The sequence below is a fragment of the Tribolium madens genome, unplaced genomic scaffold (genome assembly GCF_015345945.1).
Source record: "Tribolium madens isolate multiple individuals breed KSU strain unplaced genomic scaffold, Tmad_KSU_1.1 Scaffold_19;HRSCAF=116;Tcas5.2_LG9, whole genome shotgun sequence".
NCBI lineage: Eukaryota > Metazoa > Arthropoda > Insecta > Coleoptera > Tenebrionidae > Tribolium > Tribolium madens.
The window spans coordinates 6238922-6258024 of NW_025400983.1; the positions used below are offsets into that span (position 1 = coordinate 6238922).

The window sequence follows — 19103 nt, forward strand, 5'->3', positions numbered from 1 at the left end:
TTTTGTTCTTGAAACAGTCAAGAATTTACTTTATTTAGTACCTACCATGGGGAGCCAAGTTTATAATAAAAGATTATTAAATGAAATGTTAAATGCATGCTTGTCGAATTAAGCAGAAAAAAGTGCAGTTTTCAATTTTTTGTTTTGTTTTTCAAATGTAATGATTTTAAGGAAAAAAATACTTTTATTTTGTACTCAATGTTAAAGAGTGCTTTTATCAACTAATTTCAGTAGATAAAGTAGTCTTTTATCGTTTTGTGAAATAAAATAATTTTTATCTACTGTTTATATTCAAGAAATTCTGGTAGGTGAATACAAAATAAAACTAAATATTATACACGACGATAAAGAGTCTTGTATAATAAATAACTATTAGTATATCGAAAAAAGTAAAAATAACACATTTCAGACTTAATATACAGGTTTTTCAGCTTTGCTTTGTCAAAGACTATTAAATTTTGTACATTTTTCTCTGAAAATCGTAAATAACAAGCAGAAACAACGCATTTCAATTTTATAGAAAATTAATTTATTTCAAGTTGGGACTTAATTTAGCAATTTTTCTGCTTTGTTTTGCCAAAATCTTGCTTAAAAGCGCTCTAAATCTATCGAAATGACCAAAAATAATCCATCTTAAACTGTATTAATGTAATAAAAAATAATATATTTAGACAAAAATTATTAACAATTTTCTGCTTCGTTTTGTTAAAATATTTCAAATTTGTCAAGTTGCTCAGAAGAAAGCTCTAAATTCATCAAAATATGCGCGAAAAACGCGTTCTAGACTTATTTTTGCAACTTAATAAAATTCTTTATCAATTTCTCTCTGAAAATCGTTCTAAATCCATCAGAATTTGCAGTTTTGCAGTTTGTGAATTTTTTATTTTCTATTATGAAATGAAAATGAAAAGGCAAAACCGGAATTGCCAACAGTGTTAAAAAAAATGTGTAAAAGTAATTCCAATTCCAAAAAAAAATTACCGAAATTCCAGTAATTCCAAATTTATTTTTAACGAAATTCTATTGTTTTCAGATTAATTCCAAATTAATTCCTGGAATTTCAACTAGATTCCAACTGAATGTCCGTAATTTCAATTTAATTTTCGTATTTCCAAAATAATCTCTGTACTTCCAAATTAATTCTGATAGGTTTAAAAAATTTAACGTAATATTTAAAAGTAATTATTTTCGATACTTAATTCCCAAAAGAATTCCAGTAATTCCAGAAAAAATCCAGTAGTTTCAAACATTCCATAGTAATTAATATTTTAATTTAATTTTAATTTAATTTTAATATCTCTAAATGCTTTCAAAAAATTCTAGGTAATTTCGTTAATTCCAAAAATTGTACAACTCATTGCCCCTCGTTTAAGTCTGTTTGATTGTTAAAAACAGATTATTTCAACAAACATTTTTCCGATTATGTCGTTGAACCTTTTTGGGCGTTATATTTTCTCTAAGTGATCACATTCGACTCAAAATCTCTCAGCATGGGGCTTTTATTGTGCAATGACTTAGCACTCGATTTGCAGTCTCATCCTTCTCAGCCGAATTCTCCCAAGTTCCGTAGATTTTTCTCAGAAACGTTGCTCGCGAGTTGAACTTAAACCTCTCCGACCCAATGTAAAACAAATAAAACTCCTCACTTAATGAAACCAAATTAAAGATGAGAAGCCCAAGAGCCATCTTAATGCAAACTTGTCTCGACACTATCTCAGCTTGTCCCATTAATTGCCTCTTGAGATTTTTCTTCTTTAGCAAAACACGCTGCAGAATGTGTTTTCTTATTTCAACAAGATTTTGTGAATCTCGTCACTAATTACGATAATTAAAAGCGCTTTTTCTGACATAATTGAGCAAATATTTGCATTTTTCTATCCCAAACAATCGAAATAGTTATCTTGAAATCGCTAGAGTCACGATTTCATGGCCGTCATGCCATCACCGACGACAAAAATAAATCAGATTTGAATAAAAGGAAGTCTCCAAGGATTTTTTAAAACATCGAATTAAGCACTCGGTTTGTTTGTCTTCTTCACGTTGACAGTCTCCCGCAGTTTCGGCTTCATTGTACAATTTTATAGGGAAAAAATTGTTCCATTGTTAAATTGTTACGTCGACCGTTATATTTAAAGATTGATAGGCGCGCGGTTGACCTTTATTGGGTGGTTAAATGGGCAATATGTGAAGGTCTCCACCAAGGTGTCAACCACCCACTTACACCCATTTGCACAAAATCGGGTTTTGCAACGCTGAGTCATTCTGTGGGAGGATTTTCGAAAAGTTTTCGCGGAACTGAGAATTGAAGTCAAATAGATTGGAATCTTCATTTTCAATTCCGCTTTGACCCGGGGCTTATTAAAGATTCCTGAAAGCATATTACGATCTGTCGTAAATCGTAATTACTCTCTTTTCCTGAAGAGCGTAACAAACTCTTCGCCTTAGGTCTACGAAATCGCTCCAAAAATAGACAAGCTTTGACTTACTGTTACGAGACTGTTATTATAGGCCAACATGAGATGCTTTGTGCAAAATAACGGCTATCACATCCACTTAATTAAATAGACCTCACCTGAAATCACTTTTGCGTGTCTCACAGATGCTCCAAATTATACACTTCAGAATTCGGTGTAAATTTTAACCATTCATGTGAAAGTCTATTAGGGATTCGCCCAAAGGCATTTTATTTTTAATGAATATTTAAATTTATTCTTCCAGTTCTTATTTATTGCTTCGCTTTTATTGTTTTTGTGCTTTTAATTAACGCCCACTTCCTCCCAACCACCTTGATTAGAAAAAGGCAAAATAGTCAAGATTTTAATTCGTAGGTGGTAAAAAATTATAAACATAATTTTGTGATGTTCAAGGAACAAGTAATAAAATAATTGATCATAGAGAAAAAATTGTTTGTTTGATTTTTACATAAATTAGTTTTGATTATATCATTTATAACAAAAACTGTGTCATTGACGGTTTTAAAAATTGTTAAATGTTCCTGTCAAGTGAAGAATAAACCACCTTAATCTCTCTTTAATGATGTTTAATGTAATTGCATAGTTGCAAATTTTGGTATTACAAAAATTTGCACTTAGTACCGTGAAATACATTGTTCTGCTAATAAATCCTTGGAAAAGTGCGTAAACTATACTTAATAAACATTATAAGACAAATTTGAATACACTCAAGGCCGTAAACAAGATTCACTAATTTTTAGGAAGAACAGAAAACGCATAATTATGTTGTCACGACTTTTGAAAATTTTACAAAACTGTAATTTTAGGTGTCTATTTTTTGTGTTTTTATATAAGAAAAAAAAAACTATGAAAATTACAATTTTTTCTAAATAACTAAATACTATAATTTCAATTTTATACTTGAATTAATAATTTCGTAACTGTATTAGCAACTAAACTAACTGTTTCTAAAAATTAGTAATAATCTGAGTTTAAAACGTTAAATCAATATTTTTGGGCAATTAACGATTAAAATAATATTATGAAACGACTATTTATTATTTGTAAAACTGAGAAACACCATTTTCAGTAAAAGATACTTAAAAACCAATCTTTTGTATACGCTACCGAAAACAGCTGTTTTAGGGACTCATTTAGATCCCTAAAATGAGTCTTTTCATAAAAAAAAAATTTCATAAATTTTATAAAATAGTACGTAAAACGGTTACTTTAAGTACTCAGTTCTCAAAAACAGTTACTATGGTAAACGAAACTTTTTTAATCAGTAAGAGGTGTGAATTCGTGTTTTGGGAGCTTTAACAAAAAAATCTTCGGCTCCTACGTCGCAAGGGCGGATCCAGGGGAGGGGCCCAGGGGGCCAGGGCCCCCTCCACACTTGCCACCAAAAGCTTCAATCTTTTATATTTAAATTTTAATATAAAAACTTTTAAATAAAAACATTAGAATTCTTTTTAAATCACACTTATTAATACAAATCATACATATACCGAGAGATCAAAATAATTTGTAATCATTTTTGGATCCGAAAACATACAGTTCGGAATTAAAATTTCGGGCAGTACTGTCATTTTCATAATATAAACTCTAAAACAACCTTTATATTAATAACCTCTTTTTTAGTCTTGTCATATTTATGTCATTTTGACTTATTTACTTTCAAAAATAGTGATTTGTGGCATAATAACGGGTAGGCAGCAGATCTTAATAAATTTCCTAAGACAGACAAATTGTTTATTTAACAAATTTAACAACAAATAAAAATAAATTTAATTGTCAAATGTCAGTCATGATGACAGTAAAAGGTAGTTTTCGAACTAAATGCACGTGAAATGTTAAATAAAATGACAAGTCGAAAATGGCAAAATGGGCTGGAATTAGTTGCCGACGTATAATAATAAGACCGTTCTTTTTTGATCATCATCATCATAAATTTAGTTATCTTTTTGATCATGGAATTTTACCTTTTCACTTGTCATTTTATTTGACGTTTCACAGACATACGCACAGGACATACGTTTTCGGATACAAGGACAAATTATCTTGATCTCTTGATACTTCCTTAGTTTTTATTAATTTAAAAAGAAATCATCAATTGTAATTTTCTTTGGGCCACATCTTAGGTATCTAATTAAATTAAGTTTATATCTTTTTGAATAATGAACTTTACCAACTCGCTACAACACCTAATACACAATTTTCAACTTGTTTTAAAATTCTACACTTTTTGGTTTTTGGGTAATGACGGCAGCGACATTTTTTTTTAAAGGAAACTCCCATTTTTTTAGCGAATTCGATAGATAATTGTCGAAATGGCAACACCAAAATATTATAAATTACATAGTTTTTTTTTAATTATCCAAAAAGTGAAATAATATCAATAAAAACAAAGATAGAATTTTAAATCAAGTTAAAATTTTTGAATTTTTTAAAAAGAAAATTGACCTGTTCGAGCATTTTTCCAAAACAAAATATTTTCGGTTTTAATAAATAAGATTATTATATAATTTTGCCGCTCACTGTATACCCTCATCATTTAAAAAATTTTTAGATAGCCCCCCCCCCAAAATTAATTCCTGGATCCGCCCCTGCTACGTCGCCTCGTCATTAATTACGATTCGTCCCCTAAAACCCTATTTTGCGTACTTGATACATAAATAGTTCTAAAAAACTGAAAAAATAAAAAAAAATATATTTGGTATTGAAATATTTAAAAAATATATTTTCAGGTTAATATTTTTATTTTATTGTTTGTTTTTGTTTTACTTAAAATATTCTTGTTTTGAAAATGTTTCAGAAATATTTTGTCTTTATTGTGCTGTTCTCAGCTTGAATACCTATTATTTTTTACCTCTATTGGGTAATAAAATCCATTAATTTATTTTGTTTTTTAATCTATCATCTCCAAATTGTGAACAACAAGGCCACCGACTATAATTGAATAATTAAAATGGAAAATCTTGTGAAATACGAAGAATTCACTTGTAGTTCTAATCAGATTGAATTTTATTTTTAGTTTGCACTAAATATGACTAAGCTTGAACCTCCATTATCCCCATTAGTGTTGTTTGCTTTGTATTTACGATGAAACCGATAAAAAGCAGCAACAGCCTTAAATGCATCTGACCGAATTAACGTTATCCAAGCCTTAGAAACATAATAATTAGATGCAATTATAAAAATTCGTTAAAAACTCCTTAAGGCACTTAGTACTTTATAATTATTTAAGATAGTGCCGGTCGCTGTTAATCTCCCTCTTAAAGTAAATTGTTCATCTCTGACTTTGGCCAGATAACCGAAAAAGACCACAATCTGAATAATAGTGACCTTGCGGCGACTAACGAGATCTGCGAGTGCGATAACCGACGTAATTTTGCGAGACGCATCTATAAATCAATTATTTGTATTTTCAGTCCTGATAATTCAGTGACTTAACACTTGAGAGGAAATTGCTTTGCACAAGAGCGAATTCCGACGAATTGTGGCGGCCTTGGAGGGGCAAGGCCGCACTCAGGTGGATCTTTAATCGACAATAACGGTCATGTTTTTAATCGATCATTATTTTTCGTGAGTTTGTTTTTCATGTACGAACTAATGAAGCTAGTAAAATTGATAGCCGGTTGAATAATAAATGTGGCGATTGCAAGCAAAAATTAATTATTACGCTCTCATTTAATATTTAAATGAAGCTTTGCAACTCGGATGTCATTTAATTAAGATTCTTGAAAACCATTCTTCGAAATGCTTCGCGAGATATTTATAGGTTTGATCAAACCGTGCAGGAGGAAGGGAATAAAAACCAAACCTGTTTTGCCAACGAGAGGGACTAAAATAGAATTTGCTAAGAAAGCTCAGTGTTTGAGGAGCTTTGGATTAATCAGGAAACGTTTAATTCGCTGTGAAACTGTAGGAGTCGTTTAATTTCCATAAGAAGATGAAAAATTAAGATTCTGGAATTACTTACGTTTTATGACAGTTTTTATGACTGACATTAAACAGGTACAGTTGGAAGTAAAGCAGATAGAATTCTGTTGCAAATGACTGAAATTTTGTTGTTGATTTTATCGTTTATGACCTCTGGTGATTTATCTTCAGTCAAAAATCGTACAATGTTGCGAGTAATTAACTCTTATCTTTTATAAAAATTAATTTCAACTTAATTATTTTTTAATTAGTGAGGATGCTTGAGATTGCAGGAATTCGATGCATGGCGTGAAATGAGATATAGAAAAGCCGCAAATTATATAACAGATGATTTATCATCAATTTATCAAATTTTGTGTTGTGTTTGTGTGCAAATACATAATTAGATTTTTACGATGAAAGAAATCCTCATTTCAGAAAACCGCGTTGTAAATTTTACAAAGACTTTTATGGTTCATTGGCGGTGGGGGACTAAAGAATGTCTTGTCGAAAAAAATCGAGTGTTGTTTGTCCTACTACAAATACTAATATTTGGCACTTTTAAACTGAACATTTATGAATAGACAAACATAAACATGACAGCTGGGCAAATTTATAGAAAATCTTCGTTTTGTTGTCTAATACAGCGTTGATATCTCTCAACACAAATTTTTGTCAACACATCAAGGACAATAAATGAAGACAGTCGCCTCTAACGCAGCTTGTCTCTGCCATCACTCCTGCTATACAATTGGAACAAAATATTGACTCCTTCTACTTGTCTACTCCAGCATTAATATCTCTTACAACCACTCTTTTTGTATCAACTTTTTTACCTTTATTGTAGGTATAAAATTGTTTTAAAATTATAATTTTTCTATTTGTTTTGAATTTTTGTGTTTTTTTTTCAAAAATTTCTCGTTTAATGCAGCATCGAGTTTCTTGTTTCCTGCTGTGCGTTGGGAAAAACGTGTTTAGGCATTTTTTCAAAAATCCTGTTGTCGGAATAGTTTGTAATTTTGTTTTTGATTGTTTTTATAAACTTTGATAAAATGTACACACTACATTTGTGATTAATTCGAATTAAACTTTTTAAGAACATTTTATTAAAAGATTGTTTTCTGTTATACATTTTAATTATAATAAATAGATGTTTGATAGATATTTTACTCAATTTTCTCAAAAAAAATTCTGCTGCAGCGAGATTTTGCATTGCATTGTCATCTTTTTAAAAATCCTGTCGAATAATTGAAATTACAGCGCTAGTTTTTATTCTTTGTATTATTTTTTAAAGATTTCACGTGTTTTAAAATTGTTACTTGCTTAACGCAGCATCGCCATTCCTGCCAACCGTTTCCCTATGCGCCTTCAAACATTTCCTGCTGCCATCATAGCTCATTCACTGTCGTTTTTTATTTAATACTTTTCAATATTTTTTACAAACGTGAAAAAATCGCTATTGAGCAACTATCGGCACTTAGTGCTAACTAAAAGTGCAATAAAATTGATTATACCATCATTATTTAAAGTTTATGACATGTGCAATTTTTCGAAACCCACCTATAACGGAAGGCCTTTTCATCTTATTTTACAACTATTATCATGCAAAAACCTTGAATACTACTTTTTATCAGGAACAAGATGCAAAATCACGGAGGTCGTTAAAGATTTTTCCAAAAAAATGCCAATCGACTCGTTAATCAAACAAAACATAAGCACAGATGACATTAACACACTTAACAGTAATTAATTCCGTTCTGTGATGTCATCTTGAAAGCTTTTAACCCTTTGTTACACGCCAGAAATGCAATAAAATCTAAAATTAGCACTTGCATCTATAATAAGCTATTTTAGGTCCGATAATTATTACTGCATTAACAGCTTTCGACAGGTGCGGACTGTGTCAGCATCAAGTGAAATTTTTCGCTGCGTCTGACGCAGCGATCAAATCTTCGGCCAAAATCCTGTTGTGGGCCACAAATTGGACTAAAAACCCTGCGCAAAGTCATTATTTTTTTCAGCAGGAATCCGTTGCAAAAAATTAAAAAAAAAAGTAATTTTTCAATTTCTTAACTAAACCATTCTATTTTTAACATTACAATTCAATTTTGCTTTTCTTTTATTTATAATTTTTTTGGTAATTGGCTGAAAAGTTTCTTGTACGACATCATTAATGTCTTAATTGTCTTAATTTGTATTTTTTTTTATAAAAATTGGGAAACCCCTCTTTCGTTTTTTAATATGTTGTTAATGCAGCTATATAATCCTAAAATATTTGTCACTTTTTTGTAAATAATAAAAAAAAAGGAAATGTAATTTAATTTTGTTTGTTTAAGTTATTTTAATAGAATATAAAAATAAATAAAAAAATTCTTGCCTCATCTAACATTGATATTCCCCACCCTTAGATTTATTGAATATTAAAGAACAAAGGTACTAATTTTAAAGTTGCAGTTTTTCTTCGCTCTTTCTTTTTTATTATTATTCAGGTAATTTAAGTTGTCTTTTTGCGTTTGATGTAGCGTTAAAGTCTCTGGCAAAAATCCTGCTGTGGCTCCAAAATGGAGTAAAAACCCTGCCCAAAGTTATTATTTTCCTTTAGCAGGAATCAATTGCAATAAATTTAAATAAAAAAGGGTAATTTTTTGATTTCAAAATTAACCATCCCATTTTCAACATTACAATTCAATTTTGCTTCTCATTTATTTATAATTTTTTGGTAATTAATTGAAAGGTTTCTTGTATGACATCATTAATGGCTGTTGTCTTAATTTGTATTTTTTTATAAAAATTGGAAATCCCCACTTTGGTTTTTTCATTTCTTGTTAATGTAGCCATATAATTCAAAAATGTCACTCACTTTTTTGTAAATAATTAAAAAAAAAGTAATTGTAATTTATTTTTGTTTGTGATTAAGTTATTTTACTAAAATATGAAAATAAACAAAAATTTCTTGTCGCATCTAACATCTCACCCTTAGATTTCATGAATATCAAAGTTTTTAGTTGAAAAAAATTTAATTTTAAAGTTGCAGTTTTTCTTCGCTCTTTCTTTTTTATTATTATTCAGGTAATCTAAATTGTTTTTTGCGTCTGATGTAGCGTTAAGGTCTCCGGCAAAAATTTACATTTCATTTTTTTGTTATTTTTGTGAATTAATTTTTTTGATGTGTTAATTATACAGTGTTCCATTTTTATTGTTAGGTACAAATTTAAATAGATGATAGAAGACTCAATTTTAAAACAAAAATTCTATGTAAAGGAGCCACACCCCCTAAAAAGGGTGCGTTTTTTAAAGGATTTTTTTCTAATATTACAGAATAGATAAAATTACAAAATTTGGTACAGCTGATAATCTTTATATGTAATCAGGGGCGTCCTAAACAAATCAAAACATATTGAATTTTTTGCTGTTTATGGTCTGTAACATAAATTTTTAAACCGATTTTACTGAAAATCGGTAAATTGTACCTATCGGAAAATCGTCAAAGACCTTTTTTTTTGAAAAGCTATGAAATTTAGAATTTTGTTGCTGAAAGTGGCAGGAAAGCACAGGCAAAATTGTTCTCTTTTATTTATTTTCTCTTAATCTTTTGGTAATTATAGTTGAAAAACATTAATGGCTGTAATTTCTAACTTTTTTTACAAAAATTGGAAAAACCCGTCTTTGGTTTTTTAATATCTTGTTAATACAGCTATATAATTCTAAAATATCTTTGTAAATATTTTTGTAAATAAAAAAAATATAGACAATTTAATTTTGTTTGAATTTAAGTTATTTTAGTAAAATATGAAAATAAACAAAAAATGTCTTTCTTTCTTAAGATTGATATCCCTCATCCTTAGATTTGTTGAATATCAAAGTTTTTAGTTTAAAAAAACGAAGGTAATTTTAAAGTTGCAGTTTCTCTTCTCTCTTTTTTTTCTATTATTATTCAGGTAATTTAAGTTGTTTTTTGCGTCTGATGTAGCGTTGAAGTCTCCGTCAAAAATCCTGCTGCGGGCCATTCATTCTGTCCTGCAAGTCGGGGTGAGCTCCCTGCTGCGCGGTCGTAATTTCGGCAAAGCCATTATCCTGCCGTAGCAGGAATCGACTGCAGAAAAATCCGTGGGCTCCGGTCTGTATCCGAAGTGAGTGACTTCGCTATTCTCACATACGCGCTCTAGCCAATGAAATCTCTTGTCTCACGGTCGAGTCGTTCGCCAAGACGCTCGAACTCTTGGAGCACTCAGTCTAGTAGAAGACTTTCGCGTGAGTAGCAGTGCCCCAAAATCTAAAGTGGAGTGATAAGGGGCCGAATAGCCCTGGCAACGTACAGCCATGGCGACTGGTAAGTACCAAACAGCCCTATCGCCGGCCAACTTAAACCAAGTGCGAAGTGCAGTGGCTTGTGCAGTGCTGAGTGCAACCGAAGAAATTGAGAGAATGGCGTTGCATTGAGAGAAAATATGCGACCTAAATAAACTACTCAAGTGTTTAAATCGAGTCCCACGTTGGCCGGCGATTTGCCCTTTAACACTTTGAGGTGCACCGAAAGCTAACGGTGGCGTTGGAGGGAACGTTTGACACAATTGCAGGAACGGTATTGCAGAACGAGGTCCACTCGAGATCGGCTAATCTCTGACGTAAACACTTTCTCTGCGCGGGGGCGATTATGAGGGCTTGCATATGGTCGAAAATTTGCACCAAAATCAACCCCTTGTCACACTATCAGTACGCAAACTTGACCTCTAATCAATCAAAATTTTGAAAAAGGACGATTTAAGGAGTTTTGTCAATTTCCTGCTGAGATTCCTGCTCCATTCTGGAATTGTAGTGGCCGTGAAAGGCTCTCAAATGTAGAAAGCAAAGTAAATATCGAAAAACTAGTTCGTTTTCCAAAAGAAAAATCGGAACGTGGGCACTGTTCACGATTATTTTTACCTTTAACATTTTGAAGCAAGGACGTCTTAAATGTTAGCAAGTTGATTTCCTTTGGTCAGTTTCCAAATAAAATTGGCGTGAGCGAGATTTACATCGAGAGTAAAACTACTGGTTAATTGGCTTATTATAGTAGAAAAAAAATCCTATGGGACTTTAATTAACCAAAATTGTGTCATAAATATTTATTTTGTCTAGGTACATAAGATAAAATTACTCTTAACTAAATGTAATATTTAATAATGAAAAATACCGACAAAAAACTTACAAACAATAGCTTAAAAAAACAAAATAAAATAAGAAATTAATAAAAAATCTGAAATTTTGTTTTGTTTTTGAGTTATACGATTTTTTGTCAGAATTGCAATTTATATACTTTTTTGGAAAAATTAAATATAAAAGTAGATAGTTTGTTGTAATACTTAGATCATAACCTTCATGAGAAAAATGGTTTTATAGTGAGTTGCCTTTTAAAAAAATATTTTTTTTGTAGAACTCAAAAACAAGAAAATTTCGAAAAAAATTATTCTTGATAAAACATCACATCTTTTAAGTACTTTATCATTCAATAATTAGTTTTACCAAAAAATAAATAGTTTAAGCAAACAACGTTTGATTCCATACTTTTTATTCATCTGGTATTTTTTTTTTACGATCTAGCAAGAAAAACTAACAATTTCTCTTGAACATACTTTCTGTTAGGGTCGTAGAAAAATCAGATTATTCAAAAAAATATATTTCTAGTGTGCAATACTGGTATGAATTATGGTATGGTAAAAATATTATAAGTCGTAGTCTGTAAAAAATACCGGATATTTCTAAAGTATAAATTTAATTAAAATCTGAAATTGCAGATTTTTTATGTCATTTGCAGCAAACTAAAATTGAGATTAGAACATAGAAATAAAAACTTGCAAAAAAGTAACATGATGTTTATTATTTTTAATTAAAATATACATACGTACTTTTAAATTACATACATGATTTTTTTTACAGCTGTAACAGTTCTGAATTAAAAAAAAATTCAAAAATGTTTTTGGTCTTTGCATGTTTGCAAAGTACAAGAATTTATTAACCACTTTTGAATATTTTAAAACAAACAGTTTCCTTTTGAATTCTATTTTGTAAATTTAATTTTTACGATTACTTTACTTTAGGAAAAATATAAAAATGCCTGGTTTTTCCTTAAGATGCACTGGGGCAATTTTGGAAAAAAATATTGATAAAGAATTTTGCTCTCCTATTGAAATATTTTTAGGCGTTTTTTGAGTTTTCAATAATTATTGTCCTATTAGAAATTTGTAGTTGAATTTTGTTCAATTGAGAAATATATTTATATCTATTTTTAAAAATCTTATAAACTGCCAGTCTGTTAAAAAAAAAATAAGTTTACATACAAAGACTTATAATTTTTGGATTTCTATTACTTTTACTTCTCTTGTAAGGTGTATTGATATTAAAGACCTTCCTTTACAATTTTATGGTGACTATAAAAAAATAATAGCGACAAATTTCTCTTAACAATTATTATTATTTTTTAAACTGCAACAAATGGATACGATTTTTGTTTTAAAAAAACCGCTTAGAACAAAATATTATTTTTATTCAATCCTCTATGTTAAAATTGAATTTTATCTACTCTTTTCTTCATGTTAAAATAAAATTTTGTCGTCTAGATGATAAAAAATACATCCATTGTTGTATATCTTCGGTTGTGAGTTGCTAACGATCTTTGACATTAGATTTCATTGTTGAATTCTACTTTGACGTTTATAAATATTGACCAAATTGACTACAAAATTAGTGAGTACTGAATAAAATCTTATATTGTACACGACGATAAAATTTTCATTATCTTTTCGAGCATATTGCTCTCAAAGATAAAATTCAATTTTATCGTCTTGTATAATAAATAACTATTATTGACAGCAAAAATATTTTTTCATCTTTGAGAAATTAGTTTTTTCCTTAAATAGGTACCAAATTTTAGTATTAGGTAGTTATTGTTCTTAATTTTGCAATAGAAAAATATTGTGATTAAGAAAGTTGAGTTTAGTGACGATATTTTTCTTGCTATAAATATCAAAATCTTTGTTTTAATTAAATATTCCCGTCTGACGGCTTACTTTTACTCCTCGCTAAACTTTAGCATTTTAAAAGCTCATGATGGATATACAAGAGAGAAACTCCCAATGGCCTCGCCGACATTTGAATACCTAACAATAAGTCATTTTTTAGACGACACCTATTGTCGATTGTCACGTGTCAAGTCGTTATTTCCAGTCAAAAACACTTTCACTGGCTTTCATCAAGCCCAAAAATCACTCACATCCACATGAGAGCCGAATAAATTCAACACATGTTTCGTGTATCTTTCGTGTTAACACAGCTTATCTGTTCATAGCAGGTAGATAGGCTGTTTTTTATGCTAGACAATAAAGGTAAGGCGAGAGGAATGCCTTACATGTTTAATTTTCTTGGATCATTAACCCCACACAGAGATGCATTATCCCTTCTCGTATCAACGATTTATCCAATTAGAACTCTTCGTAATTCAATAAAACACCTTTCGATTTTTCGGCCGGTGAATTATTCCCGCCGTAAAAATTTATTGCAAGATGGTCGTTAGTATCCTAGCGAGCCGTAGAATTTTTATTAGTTTTAGTTTACATGCATGGAATGCGTTCAAATAAAAGCAAATTCTGCTTTAATAGCGTATTGCATTCATTAAGTTTGTTTTAAATGCACTAAATTAGACCGAGATATAATTAGAAATAAAAATTTATCGACGCATATATCAATAATTCTAATTCGGTTTCTTGTTTGTTTTGCCTTCGATTAGAATTACTACCACATTAATAGATGCAATTACTGATTTATACCTCATTATTATGACTCGAGACTACTGAAAAAACTGCAAAATTATATTAATTAATAGAGTTAAAAGCGTCTTCATCATTGTCTATTAAATCCAAGCTTTATTACGTCAGTTACTCGTAATTTTTTAAGCAAATTACTGTAAGGAACGTCGCGAGTAATTTCTATGCAAATAGTGTCTTGAAAAAAATTAACAATAAATTACGTAATTGATGTAAAAAACACGTTAGATAACATCGATTTTTTTAGAAAAATTATGATAAACGCGAACAAGTTAAACACTTGTGATGATACATATGAAGGCAGTGTTGCATGTAAATGCCCATTTATTACGGTAATAAGGTGGAACTACTCACACAAAACAAGTCGACACTTTGAAATGACATTTATTTGTTAGTTTTAAAGTCATTATCAATTTATAAATTACTTTTCACTTGGTTGGCCATGGAAAACTAAAGAAATCGCTTAAACAAGTTCAGAAAATGTGAAGAAGAATCTCGACTAATAAAATTTTGCTTTGAATGTAATTTTTTGCAAGGTTGGTACCTGTGTCAATGACCAGGAAATGTCAAGCGACCCTTGAAACAGCCCACTTTAGTTTTGAAGTGATGAAAATCAATTAAAACATTACCAACAATGGGAGTTTTAAATTATTAAAACCAGGAACTTTTATTACTTAATGTTTGTGTAACCAAGGTAACGATTCAATTACCATGTCCACATGACAATTAAATTATTTGTCGTTTGATTAAAGTGTCACATTGGTGGAAATTTAACAACTACCAACCTGAAAAAAATAAAGTCATGGCCAACCGAGTTGTAAATATGAAATCTAAGAAAATTAGTCATTTATTATGACTTCTGTAATCGTAGAAAAGTCACGGACAAAATACTTCGAACCATTTGTAACAATAATACAGTTGATGTGATTGAAAAAATTTAGTTAATAAATTCTGTTTGGATCTTCTTAATCGTGATAAATCTCTAGTAAGAATTTAGACTTTATTAAAAAATTCAAAACATTTGCCTGGTTTAATCTCTCATAAATTCTAAAAATAAAAAGATCAATCTTTTGTCGACGTGGCACTAACCCATTCATACCAACCTATAAATCACTCGAAATTTCTTAGTGGGTGGTTTAATTTTTTTAAGTTTGTTGAGGCGTTAACAATTACTCCCCAAGGTGGGGCTATAACTCATTTTCTATATATTTAGAAAATTTTATAATAAAGATTGAGTCGAGATAATGGTCAGCAGCCGGTTTTGTAACAACTTCCTTCGCTGACCCATGGCTTATTAGCGTACATTTAAGGCGAAAAATGTCAAAAGAAATGTCACTGGGTCTTCTCTAATCAGCTTTCGTGTTGTCCAAATATGCTAATTTGTTGCAAATTTTCGCGGAGGTGTTTCTAATTAATCGGCAATCTTCAGGGAGAAAGTATCACCATATAGGGACCGAAAATCAAAATTTCTCTTCCTTTTTGCTCGCAATTTCTGTTCCAATTTCGCGCATCTTCTCTTACATCATTGTTATTGAATAACCTGGGAATCACAAAGTGGGCCATGAAGGCGAGATGGTAATCACGTTACCGCTTGTGCCACTTCACCCAAAACCGATGCATTCTTCAACGAAACAAAACACCATCGCCGCTTCTTATTTGTTTTACCATTTGACAGGTAAAAAAAGGCCCAGCAGGTGGCGTAATTATGTCCGAACCCCCATCGCCAAGCCATCTACAGGGTGTGAATAAAAAAATTCGCACCTGGCTTTTGTACCATCGAATTCTTGAAAGTTGTTGCAGTTGACATTTAAAAGTCCGGTTTACAAGGCGCAAGCATGGTCATGGCCGACTTTGGTGATTTTTTGGTGATCTCAACGGGAGACTAGACTGGATCGTTTGTTTTGTAACGGTTGGGAGTATTGGTTTTAAGTGAAAGTCGACCATATGGTCAACATTAGAAACGACTTAATAAAATGATTTTTATTCGAGTTCCTTTGAGACTGATATTTAAAAGGTCAAGTCATGACTCTTCTTTTATTACATTCTTTCCTCTTGCAACATCTTCATTATCAAGCAATTAAATCAGATCCTGGATTAAAAACTCAAATGTCATTCGATGTTGGTACCTCTGCTTCAATGGTAATGAGGCAATTGCAATTTTTTATTTCATTTAGACCTGTTTATACTCGAGATAGCCGTCGATAATCGTTCAATTTCTACAAAAACTGATTTTATTTTGCTACTGTTGAGTCTTTTTAGTCCTTGTTACAGTTCCGGACAATTTCATTTAATTACGAACAAGCAAGGGTCATTTAACTTTTACGAAGCAAAGACCGGCAACAAAAGTACTCACATTGTACATAAAATTTTCAATTCTGGTTTTAAAACAAGGTGATAATTGACTTAGCCGCTTGAAGTAACCTATAATTTGTGATTTTTTAAGACCCAAAATCGATCTAATTAAGTCATTCGCCCACGTGCCTTGATCCAAAAATAAGTCTCTCAACTGATTAAAACCCGTTTAAAGGTCACGCTGCACTGGACCAATTTTACTCAAAAATTGCAACAATGAGACTAAACCGTGAAATAATTAGGACTCAACAACCGAAAAATCGCCAAAAGAACCGCAAATGATAATCAAAAAGCTGTGGACCACCAATGGTTGTTTTTGGAATGACAGGAAATTCAGCTTTCGCGAATTGGACATTGAACTCTTTTAATTGTTTACTTGGAGCCAGAGTGAAACCGTTTTGTGTGTCAGTCTTAAATGGCACTTGACACTTTGATACCATCAAAAACATTGTTTTTGTCGAAATTAATAACCAGTTTTGTTAAGTATCGAATATTTCATTTAAAATTCAAATTTGTTTATTAATAAAATTGAAAGTGATGCCCACACTAGAACCAAAACTGGCAATCGATAAATAAATAAATAAATGTTAAAAATGAAGTTTCCTAAATTATTCTGACCACACAAGAATGCGACAATTATAAGAACGTTTCAAGAAGCTGTTGGAATAATTAAAACAGTGTGTACTTAAATACCAGCGCTATAAATAGCATTTGTCGTGAAAATGAAAGACCGATAAAATGTTACTCCAAGTACTAGTTTGTTAAGATTAGCATAAATTAACGATCAATTAATTTTTATCTCAAAGTAAATAAACCTTGAATGGTTTTTTGAGAAAAGTAAGCTGCTTATATAACACGAATTAAAGTTTTAAAATAATTTTAAATTAATAAAGCCAGACATAGACCAAAAATCAACCATTTGTTATTTTCCCAGGTAAATATGTCAGATTCTAACTTGTAATTTGTACGATTAGGGTCTGACTGATGTATTCTGAAAATACGCCCCTTCATAATAATTTCAGAACCATAATGCCAAAATTACGTTTTTTTATTGTTTCTGGAGAAGTCTTTTTATGTTTTGTCGACTTTTTTCTCAAAAATACGCCTAGGTACATAAATAATTAATAAATTAATTATAATTTTGGAAGACATTTTATTAACTTCTAAATTTGTAAAAAACACTGAAATTATTATAATTTCTTAGGCATTCTTTTGATATTATCGTAAGAAATATGTAATTTATTATGTGATATGGTTATTTTTGCCACAAGTATACCTAAAATACCTAAAATACGGTCCGCAAAAACGTTTTAGGTACGTGTTACAAACTACATTTTTTTGTTAAAGCTCCAACAAAACGAAGTTACACCTCATATTAATTAAAAAAATTTCGCCACCATGGTAACCAAACTGACTTTTTACTCCGGAAAAACTGTTTTTGGGGCTAAGTACCTAAAATAACCATTTTATGTACTATTTTATTGAGTCTAGAAAAGACTCAAATGAGTCTTTAAACAGCTATTTTCGAAAGCAAATACAAAAAAAAACAAATTTTTGTTAAAGCTCCCAAAAACACATTCACACCTCTTATTATTTATGATTAATGTGATGAGAGCAAATATTTCTTAAAATTATATTGAGCTTCGAAGTCCAAAAAATCTTCATTTAAGGGGAGCGTATACAAAAAAATAAAAAGGAGTATGTGTAAAGCTATTTTTATTTATGAGAATGTTAAAAAAATAAGTTAATTTTATAAATAAAAAAAACGAAAATGTACGACTCTTATTTACTATATTATAGCATAACGTTATTTCCTATTTCCATACTTCCTATTTCGGTAATTTTCAGCAGTACATAGAATACAAAATTCACCAAAACAATAATTCACTTTGTGTACATACATTTTAATAAAATCTAATTTTCTGATAAATATTCAGATGTTAAAAACCAAAAGTGTTAAAAATAATTAATTGTCCCAGAGTGATTAGAACTGGTGTTAAACTACCATTGCAGGTATTGTAGTTTGAGCAAAATTAATCAGAATGTGTAACACTCATTTTGTATAGGTTCTAATAGGTAATATCAATAAAAAGTATCTTTTCCAGTTGTTCATTCAAAAAAGGCCAAAAAGGATATAATTATTTGAACAAAATTTATGAAAGCATAAAGTGTTTATTTTTTTGTTGTTTTATGTGTTGAAAAAATTCTTAACACTTTGTAATCCATCTCGTGGTGCAAAACTGGTTTTAATTTACCCCTGGAACCAAAGCACACTTTCCATCATAAATATTTCACCTCCACCTTATAATTTGTAGGGTCAGGGGCGTCCGAAGAAATTTGATGCGGCGATGGTGCAGATACCTGATGATTTATCTCTCGAAACGCCTCTCATCCCATTATCATTAATCCAGTCGTACTTTCATCAAATCAGACGTCCTTGCCCATATTATGTATCGGATATGCACTGAAATACTACGTGAAAGGATTTGGCGACCTCGGGGTCGCCTCCACTAAACTCTTGCAAAGTATCAAAGCGTAACTGTAAACTTGACGACAGTTTTGTTTTATGTGTGATAAA

At 30.6% G+C, this 19103-nt stretch overlaps 1 protein-coding gene across 1 annotated transcript in view; it reads left to right on the forward strand.

Moving 5' to 3' along the window:
- The first annotated feature begins 10568 nt into the window (after positions 1-10568).
- Positions 10569-19103, forward strand: part of LOC123015528 — a 106798-nt gene continuing 98263 nt past the window's right edge. The window contains 1 exon segment of the mRNA XM_044415296.1: positions 10569-10704. Coding sequence (XP_044271231.1) covers positions 10695-10704 — 10 coding nt within the window. The 5' untranslated portion in view covers positions 10569-10694.